We start from the raw sequence: 24,561 nt of genomic DNA, 5'->3' as shown, positions 1-24,561 counted from the left end.
GCAATTGTTCACCTCCCAAGCTGACATCTGCTAATGACTTCCAAAATCATTTGATTATCTCTAAACAGAACAGCAAACGTTTTGTATATAGGAAGCTATTTTTCCATGTATCTCCATAAGGGAGAGTTTTTTACTGAAGTTTATCTCATTTATATTACTAGACTTAGTCAGCCAATTCCTGGAGAGAACATCATTTACTGCTGCGTGTTCACCCTGCTCCTTCTCTACTAGCTTTTCAGTGCCAGTTGAGTCCATGCATCACTTTGGGGCTTTGTGTTCTCCCTTTCAATTGATTCCTGGTCATTTTCTGGGTTTTTAGTTGCTGGCTTACAGTTGTTTGTTTTAAGCAACTGCTATTCTGGCCTGCTTGCTTTCATTGCCGACTTGCTTCTGACCTCAATTCAGGGTGCTGGCTTTAAGCTATAAGGCCTTATGCAGCTTAGAGCCAAAATCCTTGACAGATGCCTCTCCTGGCCACAACCTACCTTTTATATTGTTATTTATTTTATATTAATTTTATATTGTTATTTATGTATTTTATTTGTGCTGTGAGCCGCCCCGAGGCTTCGGCAAGGGGTGGCATAGAAATGTTTTAATAAATAAATAAATAAATAAATAAATAAATAAATAAATAAATAAATAAAATGCCATGATCCACATCTGGGGATGTCCTCCGTGTGCCAGTTGCGAGAGAGGCTTGGAGAGGCATTCACAAAGATGGCTCTGTAACTATGGAAGGGTCTCACTGGCCACCAATTTTGTCATCCCGCTGGTGCCAGGTTGTCACCCTTTGGGCTCTGTGCCGAGGCATTTCAAGATATGTAAGGGTTAGCTAAAAACTGGAATGGCTGACCTGTGTCTAGTGCTTTTCAACAGGCTTGCTTTGTAATACTGTTTCACTGATAAATTATTTTACATTTGAAAAACTATTTTAAGGTGTTGTCTTTTGGAAGATGTTTGTGGTTGTTTTATTGTCTCGTGCCCCTGCTTAGGAACTGTTGCAAACTGCTCAGTGTGTTTCAGCTGTTGGCAGTATAGAAGAAAGACGTACATATACTTGTGTTTCCTAATTATAAATTCTGGAAAAAATCTCCCCCACCACCTGTCTATGAGTGAGAACCTACTGCATGTATTTGATTTAGTTTTAAACATAGGACAGAAATGGAAATTCTATAGAGGAAAAAAACTAGGGCCTTTCTAGTTGCACTCTGATAAGTCTTAATGGATCGACCTTTGAAGTGGTTATGTGAAAAAATGGAACGCTAAAATAGAGGAAAAGAGATGGATTTATTTCTGGATGAATAAAAGGGAAAAAGAGGCTGATTTTAGTCCATAAAAGGCCTGCCAAAATGAAATGAGAGAAAAGATACTACAAAAGATATGTGCAGAAAGCAACGGGAAGCTCAGGTGTATTCTCATCAGGGTGGGCAGGGTGGACAACTTAACCCACCTCCCAAAAAGACAACAGCCTTCACAGGATGAGGAATGCCCTCTGGAATCTCTGACAGCAAAAATTCCAAGTAAGAAGTAATTGCTGGAGCACAATTACAATTCAAGAATTGGTTTCCCTCTTTGGTGCAACCTGTTGAATCACATTTCTTGGATACAATCTGGCCATATTTCAGTGCTTTTAAATAGTACTGATTTTTGCTCAAGGAACTTAAGCATGTGCTTAAACCCCTTCCATAAAATTAGGAGATTTTAAAGTGAATGATTTTGACTAGGCACATCTAGAAATGTGGTGAATGGCATGGCACAGGAAACTGTTAATTTAGGGTTGCAGACAAAGGTTTAGTACTACTTTCAGGGAAAAATACGTGGCAACGGGAGTGAGTCTTTTCATAATTACATCATCTCCAATGCATTGCACTGTTGATAGTTGGTAAAGTCTTCCATTTTAACGAATCAGTTGGCATTAACTTAAGTAATTGTGATAGCCTGGCCCACTGTCGAAACAGAAAACCTTATTGTCGCTCATTAGCAGCATTGAATTGACCTCTGCTTGAGCCCCATGTTCAGGCAGATCTAATTTGTTCATGATTTCAGTCAGCTAACAGGTGCCAACCTAAATCAGGGACAAGATAGCAAGATTTCCCTACACAGCCACATCAGAAACATGCCCCAGAGTGAAAGAAAATATGGTATATAGGAAACGGCCTTATACCATGCCCAAACCTTTGGGTTCAAGCCCAGCTCTTCAGCACCTCAGCACTTCCCATCATCTCTTAAGGGGAGGTGACAGGGATGAAATTCAGGGCTTTCTGCAAGCAAACTGTTTGCTATATCATTGAGTCATTCATTCATAAATCTGAGTTGTCTTTCAGCCCAAGAAGGCCTCCCAAGGCGATGTACAGTGCTTGGTCCTGTGTTAAACCAGTCTGAGGCTGCTTTCTAAAGCACACGTCTTTGGTCAGTGCATCCCACTGAGCTCTGTGGGGGATTCTAAGCATGTTTAAGAAGCGTTCCCTCGTTTGTTGCAAATCCAGCTTAGCAAGTGAAGATTCTAATCAGATTTGCTCATTGCTTTGTTTCCCCAGACATGCTTCATCAGATTGCACTCTTGCTATTGGCTGCTGAGCTACAACTATCACTTGCCCAGGTATGAGCCTTAGGATTTGCACAGAACATCTATTACACCTGCCTGGATCTGGAACCTACAATTCCTGGAAATACGGTTCATTTGTTACTGTTGCTTTCAGAGGAGGATAGAGCTTAAGACAGTTTCCTTCCATTTTCTTTTTTTTTCTTGAATAAGTTTTATTCTTAATAAACCTAACAAAAAGGGAACTAAAAATGATCAATTATCGAAAACATCAGACCTACTGGGTCAGTCCTCCACTTTTTTTCTTTTTATGTTAAACTATAAACATATTTAACTCTATGCATAGTCCCATTTCTCTAGCCAATAGTAAAAAGAGTCCCAGGTTTGATAGAAATCTGTATCTTCTTTCTCCTTCAGAGACAAAGTCAATCTGTCCATTTTGGCACAGTCCAAAATCTTTTTTAGAATCAGTTCATCGGCAGGTGGCTCTTCACTCTTCCAGTGTTGGGCAAATGCAATCCTCACCGCAGTAATTACATGTAAAATCAACTACATTTCTTGTTTACTAATATCAACAGGTATAATGTCTAATAAGAAAACTTCAGGTTTAAATGTTAGAGGTTTTTGTAACATTTCCTCAAGCCATTTGTGTATTTTAATCCAATACTTTTTTGCCTTATCACAGGTCCACCACATATGATAAAAAGTACCCAATTTGTGTTTACATTTCCAACATCCATTTGACATATTTGGAGACAGATACCATCTATAAAACATTTTATACAGGTTTTCTTTATATGAGGTTGCTAATGTTACTTTAATATTTCTTTCCCACAGCTTTTGCCATTTCTCTAACTCAATATTATATCCAATGTTTTGTGCCCACATTATCATAGTTTCCTTAACCTGTTCATCTTCCATTCTCCTATCCAGTAGGAGGTTATTCAATCTTTTAATCATTTTCTCATCTGATTTAAGCATCACCTGATCAAAAGCTGTTAGCTCCTTATAAAAGCCCCACATTCTATAGGCTTTAGCATATCTCGATTGCATTTGAACCTTGTGCCACCAAGAAATATTAGTTCTTTGTTCTTGTATTTCTTGATTCAATTTCAATCCTCCATCATTATCCAAAATATCATCATATCTCACAATCGTATCAAAATTCAATGCATTTGGATATATGAGAGCTTCCATAGGCGCAAGCCATCTTGGTAATTTAGTATACAGTTTTATCTTTAAATTTTCCCACACTGACATTAATGATTTCCTAATATAATGATTTAAGAAACAACCATGCACCTTACACTTTTCATACCACATCAGGAGACTGGCACGTTTGTCATAGTCAAACCTGGGTTCCTACAGCCGTTACTTTAAATCTAATTCTAGCAGACTGGTGCAGGTCCCTGATTCAGATCATGACCTCAGCAGCAAAGGCAGGGAGGCTTTTAGTCATTGTCAGTGTCATCATCATTGTCTTTTTGTTCCATTACATTTACATCCTGCCATTTTTCCTGTTGCAAGGAACCTAAGGCAGCTTTCATGGGTTTCCTCTTCTCCATGTTATCCTCAAAACAACCCTGTGTGGTAGGTTAGGCTACGAGTGAGTGACTGGCCCCAAGTCACCCAGTGAGCCTCATGGCTGAGTGGGGACCAGATCCCGGATCTCCCACGCCCCAGTCTGACACTGTAACCACAATGCCACACTGGTTCTCTTTTCAGATCTGGACTGGGTTCCCTTCACCTGCTTTGGAGTGAAGGAATAGCTGCTAAGCAAAGGCTGAAAGCAGTGCTGTTTTCCTCCTGGGCAGCATTTCAGAGACAGCTGCCTGGAGAGGGAGGGAACTATTTCCGACAGAGCTCTTGCTGCCTTTTTTCATGAGACAGCGGGGATGCTTTTTGTTGGCCTTGTTTAGCTTACCCCTCCAAAGGTACCCACATTGGCCTCACTTCATGCAACAGGATCTAAAATCAATTCCTGTTTTGTTAGTATAAAGACTACCTAGTTTTGGCCAGTAATGTGCTGGTAAGAGGGGTCTGTACGCTTTGACCGAAAAGGAAACACTCCTGAGAATAGCTGGGCATTCTGTTCTCCAAACTGGAGGCTGGAGCATTCCCCTGGCACGGTCCTTCAGCTGGCCACTTCAGGTCAGATGCCCGCTCATACACAGCAGTGAAGGTAAGGATTTCGGCAGTGTGCAGTATATACTAAAATGTTGTTGTTGTTAGTCACAAAGTTGTGTCCGACCCATCATGACCCCATGGACAACATTCCTCCAGGCCTTCCTGTCCTCCACCATCCCACCAGTATCTGGCCTTCTAAAGAGCAGTCAGGGTTGATCTCCTCTAGGACTGACTGGTTTGATTACCTTGCAGCCTTCCTTATGGTCCAACAGTCACAGCCATACATTGTAACTGGGAAAACCATAGCCTTGAGTATACGCACTTTTGTTGGCAGGGTGATGTCTCTGCCTTTTAGTATGCTATCTAGATTTGTCATAGCTTTCCTCCCAAGGAGCAAGCATCTTTTAATTTCTTGGCTGCAGTCCCCATCTGCGGTGATCTTGGAGCCCAGGAAAATACAATCTGTCACTACCTCCATTTCTTCCCCATCTATTTGCCAGGAAGTGAGAGGACCAGATGTCATGATCTTAGTTTTCTTAATGTTGAGTTTCAAGCCAACTTTTGCACTCTCCTCCTTCACCCGCATCAAGAGGCTCTTTAGTTCCTCTTCACTTTCTGCCATGAGGGTGGTATCATCTGCATACCTGAGGTTGTTGATATTTCTTCCAGCAATCTTCATTCCAAATGGTGCTTCATCTAGCCCCACCTTTCTCATGATGTGCTCTGCATATAAGTTAAATAGGCAGGGGGACAGCATACAGCCTTGCCGAACTCCTTTCTCAATTTTGAACCAATCAGTGGTTCTGTGTCCAGTTCTCACTGTTGCTTCTTGACCCACATATAGGTTTCTCAAGAGACATATAAGATGGTCATGTACTCCCATCTCTTTAAGAACTTTCCACAATTTGTTGTGATCCACACAATCAAAGGCTTTAGCATAGTCAATGAAGCAGAAGTAGATGTTTTTCTGGAACTCCCTAGCTTTCTCCATGATCCAGCGTATGTTGGCAATTTGATCTCTAGTTCCTCTGCCTCTTTGAATCCTTCCTGTACTTCTGGTAGTTCTCGGTCCACATACTGCTGGAGCCAAGCTTGTAGGATTTTGAGCATAACTTTGCTAGCATGTGGAATGAGTGCAATGGTGCGGTAGCTTGAACATTCTTTGGCATTGCCCTTCTCTGGGATCAGAATGTAAACTGACCTTTTCCAATCCTGTGGCCACTGCTGAGTTTTCCAAGTTTGCTGGCATATTGAATGTAGGACTTTTACTGCATCGTCTTTTAGGATTTTGAATAGCTCAGCTGGAATAGTGTCACCTCCACTAGCTTTGTTGTTGCTCAGACTTCCTAAGGCCCATTTGACTTCACTTTGCAGGATGTCTGGCTCGAGGTCAGTGACCACCCCATCGTGGTTATCAGGGATGTTAAGCTCTTTTTTGTATAGTTCCTCTGTGTAATCTTGCCACCTCTTCTTAATCTCTTCTGCCTCGGTTAGGTCCCTGCCATTTTGGTCCTTTATCATGCCCATCTTTGCATGAAACGTTCCCTTCATTTTCTTGAAGAGATCTCTGGTCCTCCTTATTCTATTGTTTTCTTCCATTTCTTTGCACTGTTCATTTATACTAAAATACTGCATTTTATTCTTTAATCTGTTGGCAATCCAGCCAGAGAACATGAGCTATGTAGTACACAAGTACAGTTATAACATAAGAGCATAGGCACTGTTGTACATTTGACCCATGGCTGATGGAAAGAAGAGAAATTATTTCAGCACAAAGGAATCTCTTGCATAACTTCTTTTACTTTCAGTCAGCCACAAGCATACTAGGCGATGTCTCTGAGGAGGATCAGAAGATTATTATTGAGAAGCACAACCTACTCAGGGGAGCAGTGCAGCCGCCTGCCAGCAATATGTTGAAAATGGTAAGCTCAGGTTCACTGAGATTGCTACTTTTGAAATGCTTCACAGTGGCGTAATTTCTACTTTCATAGCTTCCAAGACGATATGATTTAGGAACACATCTGTTTTGTATGTAAACTATTTTTAGGCCACCTTATGGGTCAGTGTTCTTTCCAGGCACAAATAAAAGCACAGTTCAGAGAACGTATTTGTATCTGAACATATTGTATTAATTGTAAGCCGTCCCGAGACATTTGTAGGGGACGGGATAGAAAAGCTTTTAATAAACAAACAAACAAATTAACTATGTGCTTTATAGAAGATATATATAGACACACACACACAAATTACAATTTAAATGTGTGTGTGTGTGTAAAGAGAGTTTACAACCAACAAAATGTGGAAAGGCCAGTGAACTGTAAGTACAGATTATGCAGCTCTTAAAAAGGCAGGCAATCTGGAGTAACAACTACCCCAAGATCCAGTAAGCAGCTCTCTGAGACTATCCTTTATCACCAGACCTGCTTCAAGGATTGTTGGAGGCCGGCACAGATGGGGCTGGTCATGCTTCCTGGGAGAGGTCGAGGCACTGGGATCAACTACTGAAAAGGGCCCCAGTGGCTTAGATGAGCCCAGCAAATCTAGGAGCAGACCAATGAGCAGAACCTCTGAAGCCAAGCTTAAGAGACGGAGGTAGAACCAGGCTGCGATAGTACAAGATTTCCTCCCACCAGACACTCTGTGAGCCGGATGTTAGTGTGGTTGGTGATATATCACGCCCCCTGAAATAATCGCCTTGTGCATTTTGCCTTTCTCTGTGCTAAGTGTGGCATGGAGTTGTGTGCCTCTTTGCACCATGCTGGGTTCAGGCCAAGTGCATCGTGACACTGTCCAAACAAACCATGCCTCACAACCACACTCTTCCCAGTGCTGATCTCTTTCCTTCTTTCTTTCTTTCTTTCTTTCTTTCTTTCTTTCTTTCTTTCTTTCTTTCTTTCTTTCTTTCTTCTCTCTCTCACGCGCTCTCTCTTCTCTTCTCTTCTCTTCTCTGCTCTGCTCTGCTCTGCTCTGCTCTGCTCTGCTCTGCTCTTCTCTTCTCCTTCTTTCTTTCTACCTGTATTTATAGGCCTCCTATAACTGCCGAGGCCTTTCTAGGCGGCTGGTGTGGTGTGCATCATTCCTCACAGCCACCTGGCCAACACCAGCAGCCCGTCCTTTATTCCTGGCCTGCATCACAGCGCCCCCAAGAGGCCTTTCTGAACTCCTGCTCCCTCTGGCACAGCGGGGAGCTGAGCCAGTCACTGCAGTAACTATCCAGCGCCTTGCTGCCCTCCCCATCCAGTTCCTTCACTGAATCACAGCACAGATGTGAATATCCCACATGGAAAGGTTTGACCTTTTCCGGATCATAATCACTGAGTTTATAAGGAAATTATTTCAGCATGAAAAACCCTCTAGATGCAATCTGAGCACTTGGCACTTCCTGAGTGAAACCAAGAAATACTTAAGACCAGCACCGCTTTTCTTCGGCAGAAAGACCACTGACTGAGAGGTCTGTAAAAGATTTGCTTAAATAAAACCTCAGGTGGAGTTAGAAAGCAGCACTTGCGATCTCACCATCTTGAAACAAGAGTGTTCATTCATATCTGCATTCAGCAATAAATTTTCTGATCCCTGCTCAGCCAGGGTCCCTCTGTGGGGGTATGCACACAGCTGGGCAGGAACTAAATATGCAAAAGTGCTTCTTTTTCGGGAGCACTTTCCCTCTAAGCTAAAGAGCTAAATCTGTCAATATCTTTTTGAAAAGTCACGCACCTGATGGTTGGCTGTTAGATGGGGGTGTTAGGGTGTCTGAATTCTGCACCTCAGCTCTGTGTCTCTGTTACTGGTTTGTGCAACCTGAAGATGCAGTAATTCCATGGTCTAGCTGCAAGGTAATGATTACTCTGTTTGATCTATTAAGAGATGGAACGAGGAAGCTGCCAAAACTGCTGCAGAATGGGTCAGTAAATGCCTAGGGGAGCCCAGTCCCAAAGAGGAGCGAATGGTGGACGGTAAGTAGGATGTGGATGTTAGAAAAAATCACAACAGACTTGCAGGAGTGAATGTGACCTGCAGATCCTACGGTTCTTCTGAAGCATGCAGGTCCTGTGGACTTGTGAGACATTTAAAATAGATAATTTTATGAAAGTGCAGGGTGCAGTCCTATCACCCCAAACTTACCTGGATGTAAGCCTCTGAATAGGGGGGCTTACATGCATGCAGTGGCCAGAACGAGGGGCACTGTCCACAGCTGCACTGTCCGAAGCCTTCACATCTTGCCCTGTGCAATGAGCTAGGCTGTTGCTACCATCCATCTAGCTAGAGCAGCCGAAAGGACGAGGGAAGGAAGCTGGGGTGCCAACAGGAATCGGCCTAGGCGGATGGTCCCAGCCACCCTCCATCTCTGCCCAAGCACACCCCTTCCTACTTCCTCTCTCTGAGTACCTTGGAGAGGCAGCCGGTGGGGTTCTCTCCATGCTGGCTGTTAGGAAGATGGGGTTTGGGCTCGGAAGAATCCTATGGTCTCTCCAGATAATGTGAGCAGTCCACAGGACTGCCTCCTCAGTCATAGAAAATATGTAAAAGGGCAGTCAGGAATGCTGGAAGTTTTTAAGCACCCATCTGGAGAATGTTGCATGGATCTGCCATATAAAAGCAATGTGGACTTTTTGCGCCCAGGGATAAATTGGAGGAAAAGTTAATGTCAAGCAGAGCCCACTGTAGTTTTCCTTTCTTTTTTCTCCTACCATATGTTTATGGCACTCTGATCTGTATTGGGATTACCATGAATGAATAAGGATGGCTTAAACCGTCCCCCAGCTGCTTCTCCGCACACACTAAATTACCTTTCTCCCATGTAAGGCAGCTAAAGAACGGGAGGGATTGGGGAATTCTACCTGCATCAATGGAAGAGGGTTTTTCCCCTTTAAACTTCAACTGCTGGTGAGGTAGAAGTGAAAATAGGTTGGAAAGGGGCTGTGTGGGAAGGTTAAAACCCATGCCCCATGTAAAATGGTTCTCATCCAGCCCACATGCTTATAGAAAAATAAAAATAAATAAAAAGGAGCCTTTGTTAGGTGCTACATATTTAATGTATTGTTGGACTCTCAGCAAGATAAGGAATGAATTTCTGGGCCTCTCTTATTCTGGCCAATGAGGGCAAAGCTATTTGGATGACTGAAAAATGTGAGTAGTTGGCACTTCTGATTTCCATTTACTAAGATCACATATTTTAACAATATGTAATAACATATAACATTTGCTGAAACATTTTGGCCAGCATCTCATTCATAACACAAATTACGTCGCCGTGATGCAAATTGCATCTGGGACAAGCCCTGTACCGCTTCCGCAGAACCACCCATTCTGCTAGCAAACACTCTTGGTCTCGTGCTAGAGGTAGCTGGTCCTAGCTTGACGTAATTTGCAACAGCACTAATGTTTAGTTGGATCATTTCAGTCTTTAGTATTTAGGGTCTGTGCAGTGTTCTAATCTGGGGATGAACAGAATGTGGATTACAGTTTACTTTCAGTGAATTGGCCAAATTCCTTCCCTGGGGGTTTTAACAGCCAAAAGCAAAAGGGATTCTTCTAGGTAAAGCAGTATATATAAAGAAGGGTTTGGGTGAAAATCAGGAGTGGTGCTTAAGAGAGGAGTAAGAGCTCAGCTATGATACAGAAAACAAATTATAGGGCTTGGTGAGTGCTTAAATGTGCATAAGTTAGAAACATAGAAACAGAGCGAGTCCGAAGGGGTCTCCCGGGCCATCTAGTCTGACCTCCGGCATTCAAAGTGTGTGTCTTTCCTTTGACAAGAAAAGGAGGAGGGAATCTGTGAAAAATACCTGGAAGGAGTTTTTGAGGAATTCCAACATACCAGTGAGGGTTAGAACAAGAATTAATTTTGGCATGTGGAGCAGAATATAGTATACATTCTGTTCATATACTTTTACTGTTCATACAGTTTGATTGATTCATTCATTCATTTTTAAAAGTTTGGAAAAGCAGGGGTATAAAAGGGGTACTATATAAAAGGGGTACTTTGGCTTAGCTGTATGCAAGATTAGTCATCACATGATGAATCCAACTCAATGTTAAAGGTGTTTTGCAAATGCCTCAAATCAGGCCCTGCACTGAGTCATGTGTGTCCCTATCCACCTTTTACGAAATTCTGGAGTGTTTGCAGGTGTACCTTCCATCAGCATTTCCTCCTTGCTGCTCTTACCTTCCTCTCCCCCTGCTGTGTGCTCACTACCTCACTACCCTGAGATTCTCCTACTCCATCTTCTGTTGTTTCCCCCAACATGGGGGCTCTTCCATCGCTCCCACCAGCAGAACTGTGCTGTGCAATGCCCTGCCCTGAAGCTGACTGCTCTGGCCAATCTTCATTTCTGTTCAAAGCAGAGGAAGATTATTTCTTCCCATTCAATCTGATCTCCTTCAGAATCAACCAAATCCTACAGATTCTCACAAATTAAGAAATCCGTGTTTGATTGTAAGTGTCTCTTGCTGTGTTTAATTAGGATGAGAGTTAATAGATGTGCACAGACATGACAGGCCATATCTGAAGGTGTTTCACCACTGTGGCCAGCGAATTCGGGGGAACCACTGACAGGGGCTGTTCTGCCCCTGTTCTCTTCGACATACTTGGGGCCTTGAGTGCATGGAACTCCCTGCCACAAAGCAACCTCAGTCATAAAGGCCCCCAGCCAAGAAACCCCACCACCAAAACAACCCACCTAGGCCTCAGGGACCTGCAAAGTTGACGCCCCTCCGCCAAGTTGACCCCCAAGTTGGCATGGCTTCATCAAGGGAATGGACTGTGCGCACTGGAGGACTGCTATTTAATTTGTCGGATGGCAGTGCTCATGCCAAAATTAAATGCTCTCAGTCACCACACTTCCTAAAAGAGGCTTTCCTGAGAACAAGCTCTCAGCTTGATGCCCCCCGGATCCATGCACTATGCTCCACCCCAGGCAACCCCTTGCAACTGGAAGTGAATGCTGTGCAGCAGGCTCCTGCGGCCGTCAGGCCCTCTTGCTGCTTCTGGCTGTGGAACGGCACTGCATGGGGAACACTTGCCAAAATGCAAAATGCCCAGCTCAGGTCCCTGGCTGAGCCCTGCTGGTGCTGGCCGTTGCCACCTGCTTAAGGTACAACCTCCAGGGTCCAGTTCTCCACAGTCAGCAGCTCCAGGGTCCAGGTCACTCTCTGAAAGAGTTTTCTCAGAGTGGCTTTCCCAGCATTACTCGGTTAGCGAGTCACCAGGAACTCCAGCCCCATCATTCGCTCCCTGGCTCTCTCTAAAGACTTCTCCCTGCCCTGCTCTTGTAGCCATTTCTGCCTCTTACAGAGTTTCTATCTGCTGATCACCTTTCTTTGCAGCATCTGACCAGGTGACGCAAAAGTAACTTCTTCCTCTTGACGTTTTAAACAGCTTGAAGCCTTCCTGTATAAGTCACTGTAAACAAGGCAACAAAACTCTTTACTACTTTATGCACAGTAACGAGACCTCTGGCCTGCACAGGTACATTACAGATGCACCGAGGTCACTTATGGTAAATCATTCATGCAGTCATGGAGGAGGAACTTCTGCACAACCCTTTCTTGTAAGCCCTCATGCTCGTTTTCCTTTGCGGCCTTTTCTTAAGCCCAATAGAGGGGAAAAACTCTCACTGGAATCGGTGAGCTAGCCTTTGCTGTGTAAATATGCCTGAGAAATGCATAGGAAGAGGTAAGAAGATGCTCACACAGAGGTCACACTCAGTGCATACGTCTGGGTGGATTCTTATTGCATGGAGCTGGGCACAGCACGTATCCCTGAAGTCCAAATTGCCTTCCATGTGAGGTCAGTGACAGCAGCTCCCAGATAGGTTTGCTTTACAAAATGTAACAGTGAAGTATATCACTTGTGTGGGGAGGAGGAACTGAAACGAACCCTTTGCCCTTGCACTGTGACCCCAGTCCAAATGGCTCCAAATCTACCATGCCTTGCCTTGATCTCTTCCTTATCTTTCAGTGTTCCTTGACCATGAAATATGCGTATTAATGGGTTGGCCTGCTGCAATTCAGAGAGTTTGGCACTGGACGCCTTGTAACACAGAGGGAGAGCTTTTATCACAGGGAGTCAGTTGCAGGTGCAAAGCACCCATCATCAGCCTGACAGGCATTGCAGTTCAGCACAGGTGCTCTGCTTCCTCGCCCACTCCTCCCCCCCAGGCCACCTGGCCTGCTTGTGGGGGTGCAGCAGGGACAGCGAGTCCCCTCTCCCCAGCAGCTGCGGCCACGATCATGGGCCGAGCTCCTTGATCGACTGACTGGCTGATGGTTTTCAGGTAGGTGAGGGCCAGCCAAGAGGCAGCTTCCATGATCCCCTGCTGGCGCAGACACCTTCAAGGGACTAGCCTGCCTGCCCACTCACTTTTAATTTTTGTGTTTTGCCTGCAGCTGGGTGTATGGGATTTTTCCTCCTCTTTTTCAATTGTGCAAACCAGCCTTCTGCCCCGAAGCACAAGCGGGCGACTTCCCACCTTGGCTGGCCACTGCTTGGGGTTGTATAGTTGCTGCTACACTGTGCTCCAGCCAAGGTGGGGAGTCGCTCCTGTCGCACTTCAAGGAATGAGCCCTGGCTGCCCCTCTCAGCTGGGGCAGCAGCCAGCTGTGCTCATTGACTAGCCACTTGGCAAGAGCAGCAGGGGGATTTTGCTGCTCCTACCAGGACTTTCCCCACAAGAGGTCAGTAGTCTAGGGCTGGATGGCAGGACAATCCACTGTGGCTCCAACAGACCCTCCCAGAGACGTTTGGTTCTTATCCTGACGGCCAACTATGATAAGACGCAACAGTCACTAACCATGAGTATGCTTGCTCTGCATGACAAGAACCAACGACAGCAGTCAACGGGTTGCCATCCAAAGCCGATCGGTGGGTTGTCTCGACACCACCAGCACACTTGCTTACCTGCAACAGCCCTAGAGGACTGAGCTCTGAAATTCAAGGTCACCACCTGGGGAACACCAGCCTGCCTCTTTATGATGGCTTGTTCATCAAGCCTCATCCAAGCTCGACATCAGAGCTTGCCCTTCTGTCTGAGCCTCAGGCCCTCATGGCGAGGACTCTGCTAACTCAGGTGGAGGACCCCTGCCCAGCACTGGCTTTGTGCATGCCTCTGGCCCCTCCGGTCCAGCACTGTTGCCCACCTCGCATGGACTAAGCACCTAAGCCCTTTCCTTTCTGTGTCTTTGCTCAAAGACTCAACCTTGTATCTGCCCCGATGATGCACCTGCCTTTGCCCCCACCCCCCGCCCAGAGCCCAGAGAGCCGCCCCCGGAGTTCCTGTTGCTGGCTTTGGCCCACTCCTTGTGCCAGCACTGGCTGGCCACCTTCAGAGCAAGCCTCACGTCTGCCCACCCTCCCCACACCGGCGCACGTTCTACATTCCTCAAGTGGCCAGCCTTCACGTGCATTTTAAGGGTGCCTTGCATGCAAGCATCTTTCTTCTCTTCCAGGAAAGGTGTGTGGTGAGTCTATACTGAGGGCAAACTATCCCAGCAGCTGGACAGACGTAGTAGATATTTTCGCAAGTCATCAACCTTATTTCAAATATGGCATTGGGACAACCGACTCCTCAAAAGACATTCTGAGCTATACTCAGGTATGAACAGAAGCACCATAAACGTCTGACTTCTGATATGATTTTGGGGGCTAAAACAGTGGAAATAACATCCATGAATTCTGGTCTTTTAATTGTGTCTAAGCAAGTCTGCTGATAACTGAGTTGCATGAAGCTTTACAGTTAATGTGTAACCCTCTTAGAGAGTCCTAGGACTAGTTATGGTGGGATATAAGTTGAATAAATATAGTAAATAGGTTGGGACCTAAAGGGGAGGGTTCTGTCAAGTGTTTGCAAGGATGCCAGTGATTGCAGGGAAAGGCAGCAGTGGCTGCAGATGCTCACTTTCCTCAACACTGCATCACTCCTCACAAGTCCCAGCATCCCTGGCTGGCCAGTGACTTTGTGTACACCTTTCTCCTCTGCAAAAATAGCACTTGAGCATCACTTTCTCACTGGGGGCATTGAAATGTACTCCCAGTTCTCAGTGTAAAAGGCCTACCACTGGAGACTGAGAGTCCCTACGAACCCATTTTCTGTGGCCCCTCTTACACTCAGGGCAAGGCAGGGCAGGGCCTTGTCTGTCACCTTCCTCAGCTCTGCCTACTGAATGGAGTGAGAAAGAGCATCCCTGAAGGAGCCCCTCAGTGGATGCGGGGGGTGGCCCTGCTCTCCGTCTCGCATAATCGCAACATTGGCCAGGCTGGTTTTTGCAAGTCATTGTTCAAAGCATCCAGAGAGCATAATGTACGGAACAGAAGGAGGAGTGTTCCAAATCTTCATTCTGCCTTTCTGAAATTCACTGAGCTAAACGTATTTCGCTTTGCTTGAAAGCTCTGCTGTTTTATGGTCGCATAGTTGCAATAATTCCTACACAGGCTTCTTGTTTGTTTGTTTGTTTTTTCATGAACCCCCATTTAATGTGTGGCCTCTGCCCCACTTATGTTTCTAGATTATTTGGAGTCATTCTAACCAGCTTGGATGTGCACATGCCTACTGCCTCAATAACATCCACAATTTCCATTATGTCTGCCATTACTGCCCTGGGTAAGTGTCACACCTGAATAAACTGTTCTGTTCTCCGTTTGCCACCATGCTTGCCGACACATCCTGAGCTTCTGTGTGTTGAGGAATGCCCTGAGTTATTATACAGCTAACACCCTTATTATAGCACCCTTAGCTGTAGTCTTAGTTATTAGTTATTACACTTAATACCCTGAGTTACTAAATAGCTTATCCACTATCAAGAAATGGAAAGAGAAATGATGGCTATTCCTAATTTGTATTGCTCTTAGTTGTTCCTCATGGATTCCTCAAAGTTGTTCCTTTGTTTTTCCCCACACTTTCATAACCTGGGTGATATTAAGTGAAGCACTGCTCAAGGGGGATCAGGCCACCTCCATATTCTTTGTGGAGCAGGAGAAGGTAAAAGCTCTCCTGTGCTGGTTTTGCAGACAGCCCTTTGGCTTTAACCTGCCTCGCATGCAGAAGTGTCATGTATTCCCTTTTTTATAGAAGTATTTTGAATTGATTTTCCTTTATGATTTTATCAAATTATAGATACTACCAAGTCTATGCACATTTTATATTGATTCTAGATTTCCGCAATAGCCCCTACATTTAGCTTTGAAAGCCGATCATTTTTTTTTCTTTTTACTTCCCGAGCAAAACAAATATGCATGATGTACCAAATCATCATTATGATTATAACTTAACTAAGCAAACTTTCCATCATGCCTAATTCAGTACATTTATGTCTTTGCCTGCAGGGGATTACAATATCATTTCAGGTTTTGAAAGGCCGGTCCACCATTCTTTTTAGATGTTCCATTGAGTTTCCCCATCTATTTATTTCCTTCTTCTCATTTGAGCAAACTTCTAAAATATCCTTTTCCCATTTTAAAGAAAAATCTTCATGGGTTCCTTGCAAGGGTAGTTTTTGAAATAGGGATAATAAATTTAGAAATGCTGCATCTTGATCAATGTTCTTTTTTGAAACCATGAGACAGAATATGATGTCTGAAATGATGTGCTACATACATATGATTGCCTGCTATTTTCATGAATAAACAATAATACAGTGTAGATCCAGATCCTTCCTTCCTTCCTTGAATAATGTGTTTATCTTTGTCAGTGATTTTTTTGGGCTCCACCATGTCTGAAAGAATATTATCTGTGTAGATCATCATGTTTACAATATAAATCCATTCTCAGCACCTGGATGATCACTTAGTACGGAATGTTCAAGAACTAGAGACAGTGCTATGAATACTATGCACCCCTGGCTAGTGCCACATTTTAATGTAGAGAGCAGTCCTATGGGGTCTAGCCCAATGGAGGGTCTTCCAGTTCTGGACACCCCCTACCCAGCACAACCGGAGGAGCAATGGGAGTTGTTTGCCCCTCCATTCTCCATATGGGCAATTTGTTCCAGATGGGTCTTTCTTGTTCACGCTGCCTGGCCCAGGGGTTGAGAGGCCTGGAGAGCAGACTGAGAGCGGATCCGTGGTCTCTCTGCTCCCTGCCCACAGGCTCACCCAGCACCCTACTTCCTCCCTTCCCAGGGCTGGAAGCCTTCATTCCTGGCCAGAAGAGGGAGGGCCACTGCAGAGCTGAACATGCAGGAGAGGAACCACACTCAGAGCTTCTCCTCTGAGGTTGGTGTCTTCAGCCTTGTGGGGGACCAACTCCACTGAATCCTATGGCTCCTCAGATACTGCCAGGCTGTGCTCTGAATTTATTTAGAAAAGCATCCATTTGTTATATTCATTCTAGCATCAGCATTTCCACGCATTTCTACATGAAGTCTCAGTTGATATGTGACATGTACAGCTAAATCCCATGTTCTCCATCAAATCATCTAAATATCTTAGCTGAACCCTCTCAATATCTTTTCAGCATTCCAAGGGGCTATAACACAAGAGTATGTGCAATTTAACAGTTATCTGTTAACTAAGAGTTCTTCTGATATCTTCTTTCATTGTTCCTCTTTAAAGGATCCAGATTATATTACTTTTGATAAGAGATTGTTCAACATTTGGCAAACTTTGTCATTAGAGTTTTAAAATCTTGGCTTAATAGCAGATCAGTATGACACAATATTCTACTTTCCTTTGAAATTAGAGTTCTTTTTGCACTTGACCAAGAAGCTAGAATCTTTTAGGCTCTTTTCGCCCACTCTTATCCATGCCAGAACCCCATCATATGCTGTCTAGCCTCACTTTTTGTATTAATCACTGATCAAAATGCCTTTATTATGCAAGGTCAGCAAGATTATTTTTATTTCACCAGTACTGAATTTTTCTTTTCCTTGTCTTCTCTACAACAAATGTAATCACTTTACAAAGTTAGAAGGTAATTGTTGGAAGATTTGTTTTTCTCTTATTCACTTCTACATGTTTCCTCAACAGGTAGCTTCATCCATAACCATCAGATTTTGAAAAGTGATCAAAACTAGTCAGATTTTTCATTTCTGCTTGTGTTTGTTATGTCCCTCTTTTCGATGCAGCACCCTTCTTAACTTCCATTCCATTTTTTAATCTCACGCTCTGTTTCAAGTTAATTCAAAGAACTTGTCTATTTTTCTCCCCAAAGTATCTCTCTCTCTCATATGTGTGTGTGTGTGTGTAAATATAATATTCTCCTTTTTATTCCTACTGGTGGGTGGAGGAAGATCCAAAGGGAGACCTTTTTAATGCTTTACTATAACTCCCCGACATCCACTTTGATTCTGATGCACAAAACTCATAAATAGAAGGAGAATTCATATTACAGTAGGACTCTCATTGGAGCTAACGTGGTAGTTAATTCGTTACTTTCCCGGGACACAGTGAGTTCACTAAGGGGCTGTTGCCTGTCGCTATGCAGAATTGTCTTGATGCTGATGTTAATGTGGCTTCCTCCACAGGTGAGGTCTGGCCAGGTCACCTGTAGCAAAGGCCGACATTCAGTATAATTTCTTACCTATCTTTTCTTACCTGCACTTCAATGACAAACATGTTGCACTGCTCTGTGATTTCAGAGGAAACATACAAGGAAAAATAAATACACCGTACAAAGAAGGCCCATCATGTGGAGACTGCCCTAACAACTGTGAGAATAATCTTTGCAGTAAGTTACCGATGACATAAAGCAACTCCTTTGGATGGTAATACCCCTTTTCTCAATCTGCCATGATACATGCAATGCATAATTCCAGAATCTTGTAAAAAAAAAAAAAAAAGTTCCTGTTACCAATCATCTCTGTGCCATTTCTTAAGGACTGCAGCCCCGGGGAGATTTCATCTTTCAGGTGCTGCCACAAAAACGCTGTCTGGGACTTCTGCCAAATGAATTTCCGTGGAAGGGGAGTCCTGAGCCAGGGTTTTGGGAGACACTTACTTAGTCAGTTCTGAGCACCTGAAAGTTCAACCTGAAAAGGATCAATCCGTTGCAAAAGCCTAGTTGGGGCCCTCGTGGATGCACAGGCTCTTTGCAAGCTCCCTGTTCTAGTGCTTGCAAAAGGCTGAATGGCTTTCATGAAGCCTCGGCCTCTAACCTGCTGCCCACCCCAGCTCCTCCTTCACCAAGATAAGCTCTTTGGCCTTGGGAAAGGCAAGCAGGGCCACCTGTACAGATGCAAGAGGAAAGCAGCAGGGATGTCTGTACAGAGCAAGCAGGGGCCTGTGCTCTCTGCCGCCTTGATCCTTGCCTCAGGCATGAGAGCACCGGGGGTACTTGCTTTTGCAATTGTCATGTCATTCCAGTCTTGGTGGTCAGAGATTCATATTCCCCAGGCCAGTCTAGAGGATCTTTCTAGGGATGGGCTTTGCAAGAAGCGTGGAGAGAGAGAGGGATGGAGCATCCATCCTCTGCTATGGCCTCCAAACAGCCGTGGCCACCTCTCTCACCAGCTGCCCACCCCCCCCTCCCCGATGTTGCATAGGATTCCCTGGTCATCCCTTGAGGTGGGAGGAGGCAAGAAGGTATTTTAATTAACTGATAGAGTTAGAGAAAGTATTGTTTTAAGGCTGTCCTGTGACTGATTTGATTTGAATAACGGTAGCTCTTAGTTCAGTCATTTTTATAAGTATCCCCCTCATTTATCTATTGCTCTCTGCAAATCATTACATCTCTAAATGTAAATAGGCCCGATCCATTTACATTTAAGTAAAATGTAACATTTTCATGCAAGGCCTGAAACATGCAGAAGCGTAATGACTTTCAGGAAGAACTGAACATAATATGGGCCTTATGCTTTTTTATTTCCATGAATAAAAATAGGCTTCTATATTTTGTACAAGCTCTAGCTTCTGAACATGAAGTGAATGTCATAAATAAATCTGAGAAGTTATTAAAACCTAACTGATAATGGAAAAGTCCTTTCCCTGGAGGACAGCATTCTTCAGAATAACACCAAGAAGCATTTTGCATCATTAGGGTAAATCAGCCTGAGTGCAGGAACCTAAAGTTATGCCCGGGAGGGGAAGTCAAAGGTTTAAACAATTGGCAATTCTCTCTCTCTCCCTCTCTCTCTCCCTCTCTAATTTACTTTGCTTTTATTCCTTTCAGACTATTCATGTCAATACATTGATGATGATTACTGTGAGACACTGCTGAAGAGTTTCAAGTGCGACGTGAACTTTGTGCAAGAAAAATGCCCAGCCACTTGTAAATGCCCAAAAGATGCCGTACAAGTTCAAGAGATAGCTTGAGAGAGCTCTTTGTAGTTGAAAAAGAATGGAACTGAAGCATTTTAAAGCCTCCAAAATGCTTCTTCAAACTTGATCAAAATTTGCCATTTGAAAAGTACAAGTACAATAGTCCATAAACCACTTGCAGAGAGTAAAATGTATCCACCTGTGTCCTTTTTGTTCTCCAATTATTGCTTTTTTAAAATACTTTGAACACCTCCAATACACCCGTATAAATATAGCAGTACTCGTTGCTAATCCAGACCTTCTCTTCCTCCCCACCCCAACTTCATCCTCTTTGCTGCATAGAAGACTGCATGTCTGGCGAGTGTGTAAGATGTGGAGACAGCCCCAGGGAGCGCACCTGCTCCTTCAGAAACAACGCAGGCCCACCCATTGCTTGCCCAATGCCTTGAGTCCGGATTACGTTTAAGGGTTCAGGACCACACACATCATGCAGAAGAGTGCTATCGGGTTCTGTTCCAGGCTGCTAGAATCAGGAAGTGAAACGCTCCTTTCAGGGAACCTAGAACACTAACAGTTATGCAGCCAAATCATAGAATCATAGAATAGAAGAGTTGTAAGGGGCCATGAATGTATCGCAGGAAAGAAAAACGGAGAACTTTATGCAACAGACTGTCACAATGAAAGGTCACAGTATCTTCAAACGAACAGTGCAAGCAAGGGTTTCGCTTACATGGAATCAAATACCACCGCAGACCCCAGCCATGTCCCCAGGGGAGGCTTGGCTTTATGCCAGGGCTATGGAACCCCCTGGCCTGTGGGCTGCATCTGCCCTCCTAGCTCCCCAGTCCCTGGCACAGGGCCTTCAAGGACTACCTGGGATGAGGGGTGGGGTTGGCCCCCTGGCCTCGCATCCTACAGGAATACTGCCAGAGGGTTTTCTTGCAACGTCACTGTTCAGGGGGAAGAGGATTCTGGGGACATGCTCAGGGCTTGGGTTTGGGGTTCTTGTGTTTATCTCACTCTGAAGGTGGCAGAAGACAGTGTCCGGGTCTCCTGTTTTTCACTGCACAGTCATGTCCCCAGCAACCTGCACTCTCCCTGGTTTTCCACACTTCCCAGGGAAAGACATCCTGAGATAAATCCTTTCAGAAGGATCTTTCAGATCAGGAAGCCCAGATAGCCAGGAAAACTGCCGGGCAATGCAAAGATGTGCACGAAATGAAAGGGGGAAAGCACAGCTGCAGTGATGAGGTAAGCTCAAATATCACCAAGAGGTATTCAACAGAAATGGGAAACACCCTGAGAATGAGGCAGGTTTGACACAGCCCTTACACCCTTTCTTCCCCTGATGGAAGAGCTTAACATGATGAAACAAGTTTAACATGTTGTGGCTTTGCAATCAGAGATATAAAATTCCTTAAGACAAAGCATGAGCTGGCTAGGCATTTTTGCATTGCAAAGGAAACACAGTTTCCCTGATGGCTTGAAATCATTGCCTCAATGGCTGTCCAGCTAGGAGCTTGCCTTATCTGAGAGCAGGTGGATCGTTAGTGTAGCTTGAAGCTGTTGGGTTTGTAGCACAAGGGCCACTAAGCAAGCTATCAGAATATTAGGAGTGGGGTGGGGAGGTCATTTATACTCAAAGAAAGATGGTCATTCATTAGATCTAGCTACAGAGATTGTATCTGTAACCTATTCATGCAACCATTTGCTGGAACAAAGGAAGGAGGCTAACTTTCTATTTAAAGCTGTGTACAGTACGTATCAATATCTTTCACTGTACCTTCCTACCATGCACCTTGTTTATAGTTTTTTTTAATGTCTGCATAACAGACTGGATGCCTGAAATGTCAGAAATTGTCAGCACTATCAAATAGCATATGATGTTGTCATGGACTGTTAGCAAGCTCGCCCAGATAGCCTTCATGTGCATCATGTGTCTAATACATCCTCCAACACTAGGAGCCAAATGTTCAGTCCGGCATCCATCTCTTGTTAGTTCTTACATTTAAGGTAGGCATTATAAAACCTTTGAAGCGATGTGATGACCAACACACAAACTCCATAGAGCGCATGGCAGGCAATCCTTGGACTGTTTCCACTTAATAATCAACCATCCTTATGACCCAGGCTGACCCAGAACGAGAAATATCACTGCCCTGCAGATCTGGATTTGGCAGGGGCCTTTTGGACTTCTCCAGCTTGCTAAACGCATGCATGTTCAATACATTTCTTGGAAGGTGATTTCTGCAACGCATCAGTTGCCCCAAGCCCAATTCAGGACAGCCAGGGGCAACATAGCCTAGCTAACATGCTGTAAAATCATGTCACCAACATTCAGTGAGGGTGATGAGCTACAGTGCCCCTGAGATTCTCTTCCATTATTTAACTAAAGACAACTGAGGCTCCCTGTTAGAGCTGCTTTAGAAAGAAATCCCAGTGTGAACACAGAGTATTTTGCTGTTCCCCCTGAGGCCATAGACACCTCCACAAACTGGGAAGGGCAAAATCAAATGGGGATTGTTGCAGTACCAAAGAAAGACCTGCATGGTATCTTCACTTGACTTCAGAACTCGGGTGAGAATGCAAGTGAGGGTGGGATGGCGGGGAAGGGGGGTTATGCAACGCCTTGACACCTCCCAGCCTGTTCTTGTCCCTCTGACTCACTCAGAAGCATGTCTTGTTTAAAAAGGAAAGGGACCAGAGAGGAGGTTAGAGCGGTGCAGATCTCTTCCGCTGCTTCTTCAGCTCCGCTGGGTGCCTGCCAACACTGGGTTTTGGAGTGCCTCTCAGAGATCACAAAATCCACTCTGATAAACAGCTAAAAACTGACTTTTAAATGGTAATTCAGTTTAACAGAATGATTGACTGTAAGTACATGTGTATATCTATATACAGTACAGCCAACTTTTGGCAGGACACACGTATCCATCAAACACTGCAGATGCACCTTTCGGCCTGCAGCCACATGTCATCTTCATTTCCTAAGAACATCTCTTCGCCCCAGATGCCGCTGACAGGCATTCACAGGGAAAGAAGGTGGGAGCAGCTAGAAGACTTCACTTTACTTTGAAGCACTCCTAGCTGCCCAAAAGAAATTTCATGATTAAAAGAAGAAGACAGCAAGAAGTACCAAGAAAGTGTCCAAAGGCTGCCCTGCTGCACTCATCCATTCCATCGTGGACCGATGGACACATTGAAGGAACTCTAATTAGGAAAAAGTCCATCTTTAATATGTTCTTTCCACTCCCTCTTAATTGCACAATCCAGAATTAAAATAAGAAATGTGCCCTTAATGGTTTCCCAAGCCCCTCAATTAAAATTGGCTTTCATAATCAATTAACTGAAGCTTTACAGTGCCTTATGCTGGGCTCAAAGGGGCAGATTGACGGCCACTTTCAAAGCCCTGCAAGCCTGGGGTGATAGGTGTGTGTGAGGGAGAGCTGGGGTTACTTTTCTAGCTCTGCTCATCCCTGGAATTCCCCATTTTGCATTTGGCTGTCTTTCACCCTATGTTGTTTCAGACCTACAAACAAGCATGCTAAAAGCTTAAAGATGAAAGACTACCATTTCACATTGTTATTTGTGAAATAACTAATTCTTTGCTATGGTTTTCTGAAAATTCTTCAGTGGCTCATGAACTCATCTTTTAACCAGAGAGTGAGCTGGAGGAATACCAAAGCAATATTTTGATATCTTCATTTGCTTCCTGTTCGCCTTCCAGGCACATTCCTAGTGAAGGTGCAATTCTAGGCATGTTCAAACAAACAAGAACTCCCAGCATGCCCATGCCAACCAAATGCTGCTGCCTGGGGAGCACTGGGAATTATGGTGGGTGGAGGGTTCTAGCTCAACATGCATAGGCTTGCTGTGTTTATTCATCCAATGCAGACATTTACAGCCTTGCCCTTAAATCACATTTTTAAGCAGTTTGCATAAAATGAAGCAAAACAAATTAAATAACAAATAGTAATCAAACATTGACAACTTTTCTTGAAAAGACTTTTGTATCATCAAAGTTGGAAAATGCAGACACCTCTCCTCATGTCTCTCTGATTGACTAAGCTCCCTCACTCCCAGGCCAGTTCCAGCTGCTAAAGTTTTATCTTAAAACTTGTATGATATTCTCTTAATTTCAAAGAATACTTATTTTGTAAATCTGTCGTGTCTAAAACCTGATGATTAAAAGGGACATTTCTTTTAGAAAAGTATTAAACAGTTTTAATAAAAGCACTTATAGAACATCACAGTTGAGCTTTAAAGACACATTTCTTGCAAAACTATGAAACTTTAAAAGAAAAGGCATTTTGTCAAATCTAGTTTCTTTTCTTTTTCTTCTTTTTTGGAGTGGTACTCATTTACAAATCAGGAAATGTTCCTGCTATATATAAAGTCCTTCCAGTGCAATTTAGATGCAACTCTTCCTGCTATTCAAAAGAGAAAAGAACATCCTGGAGAAGGTAAAAGTTTCTCTCTCTTTCCTAAAGCAAAGGTTCGGAATTCAAGTAAATGTTTGCTAATAATTTTAAAAGCTTCTAAATCTCTCTCTCTCTCTCTCTCTCTCTCATACATGAAACCATATTTTAATTTACCATTAAAACACAGTAAGCAATGTGCTTTCATCCATATGTCTTATTTATTAATTAGATTTATATCCCACCTTTTTCCTTCCTTCCGTCCTTCCTTCCTTAAGAACTCAAGG

At 44.0% G+C, this 24,561-nt stretch overlaps 1 protein-coding gene across 1 annotated transcript in view; it reads left to right on the top strand.

Moving 5' to 3' along the window:
• The window catches only part of LOC123017566 (serotriflin-like), a 20,131-nt gene extending 218 nt beyond the window's left edge, over positions 1–19,913 (top strand). Inside the window, exons 2-7 of the mRNA XM_044418996.1 lie at positions 6,478–6,591; positions 8,532–8,622; positions 14,117–14,262; positions 15,173–15,267; positions 18,242–18,330; positions 19,771–19,913. Coding sequence (XP_044274931.1) covers positions 6,478–6,591; positions 8,532–8,622; positions 14,117–14,262; positions 15,173–15,267; positions 18,242–18,330; positions 19,771–19,913 — 678 coding nt within the window. The remainder of the gene's footprint in view (positions 1–6,477; positions 6,592–8,531; positions 8,623–14,116; positions 14,263–15,172; positions 15,268–18,241; positions 18,331–19,770) is intronic.
• The last annotated feature ends 4,648 nt before the right edge of the window (positions 19,914–24,561 follow it).

This window comes from Varanus komodoensis, unplaced genomic scaffold, assembly GCF_004798865.1.
Source record: "Varanus komodoensis strain SLA01 unplaced genomic scaffold, ASM479886v1 scaffold97, whole genome shotgun sequence".
NCBI classification, from domain to species: Eukaryota; Metazoa; Chordata; class Lepidosauria; order Squamata; family Varanidae; genus Varanus; species Varanus komodoensis.
The sequence above is the reverse complement of the archived record's forward strand: the minus strand, read 5'-3'. Positions and strand labels throughout refer to the sequence as shown.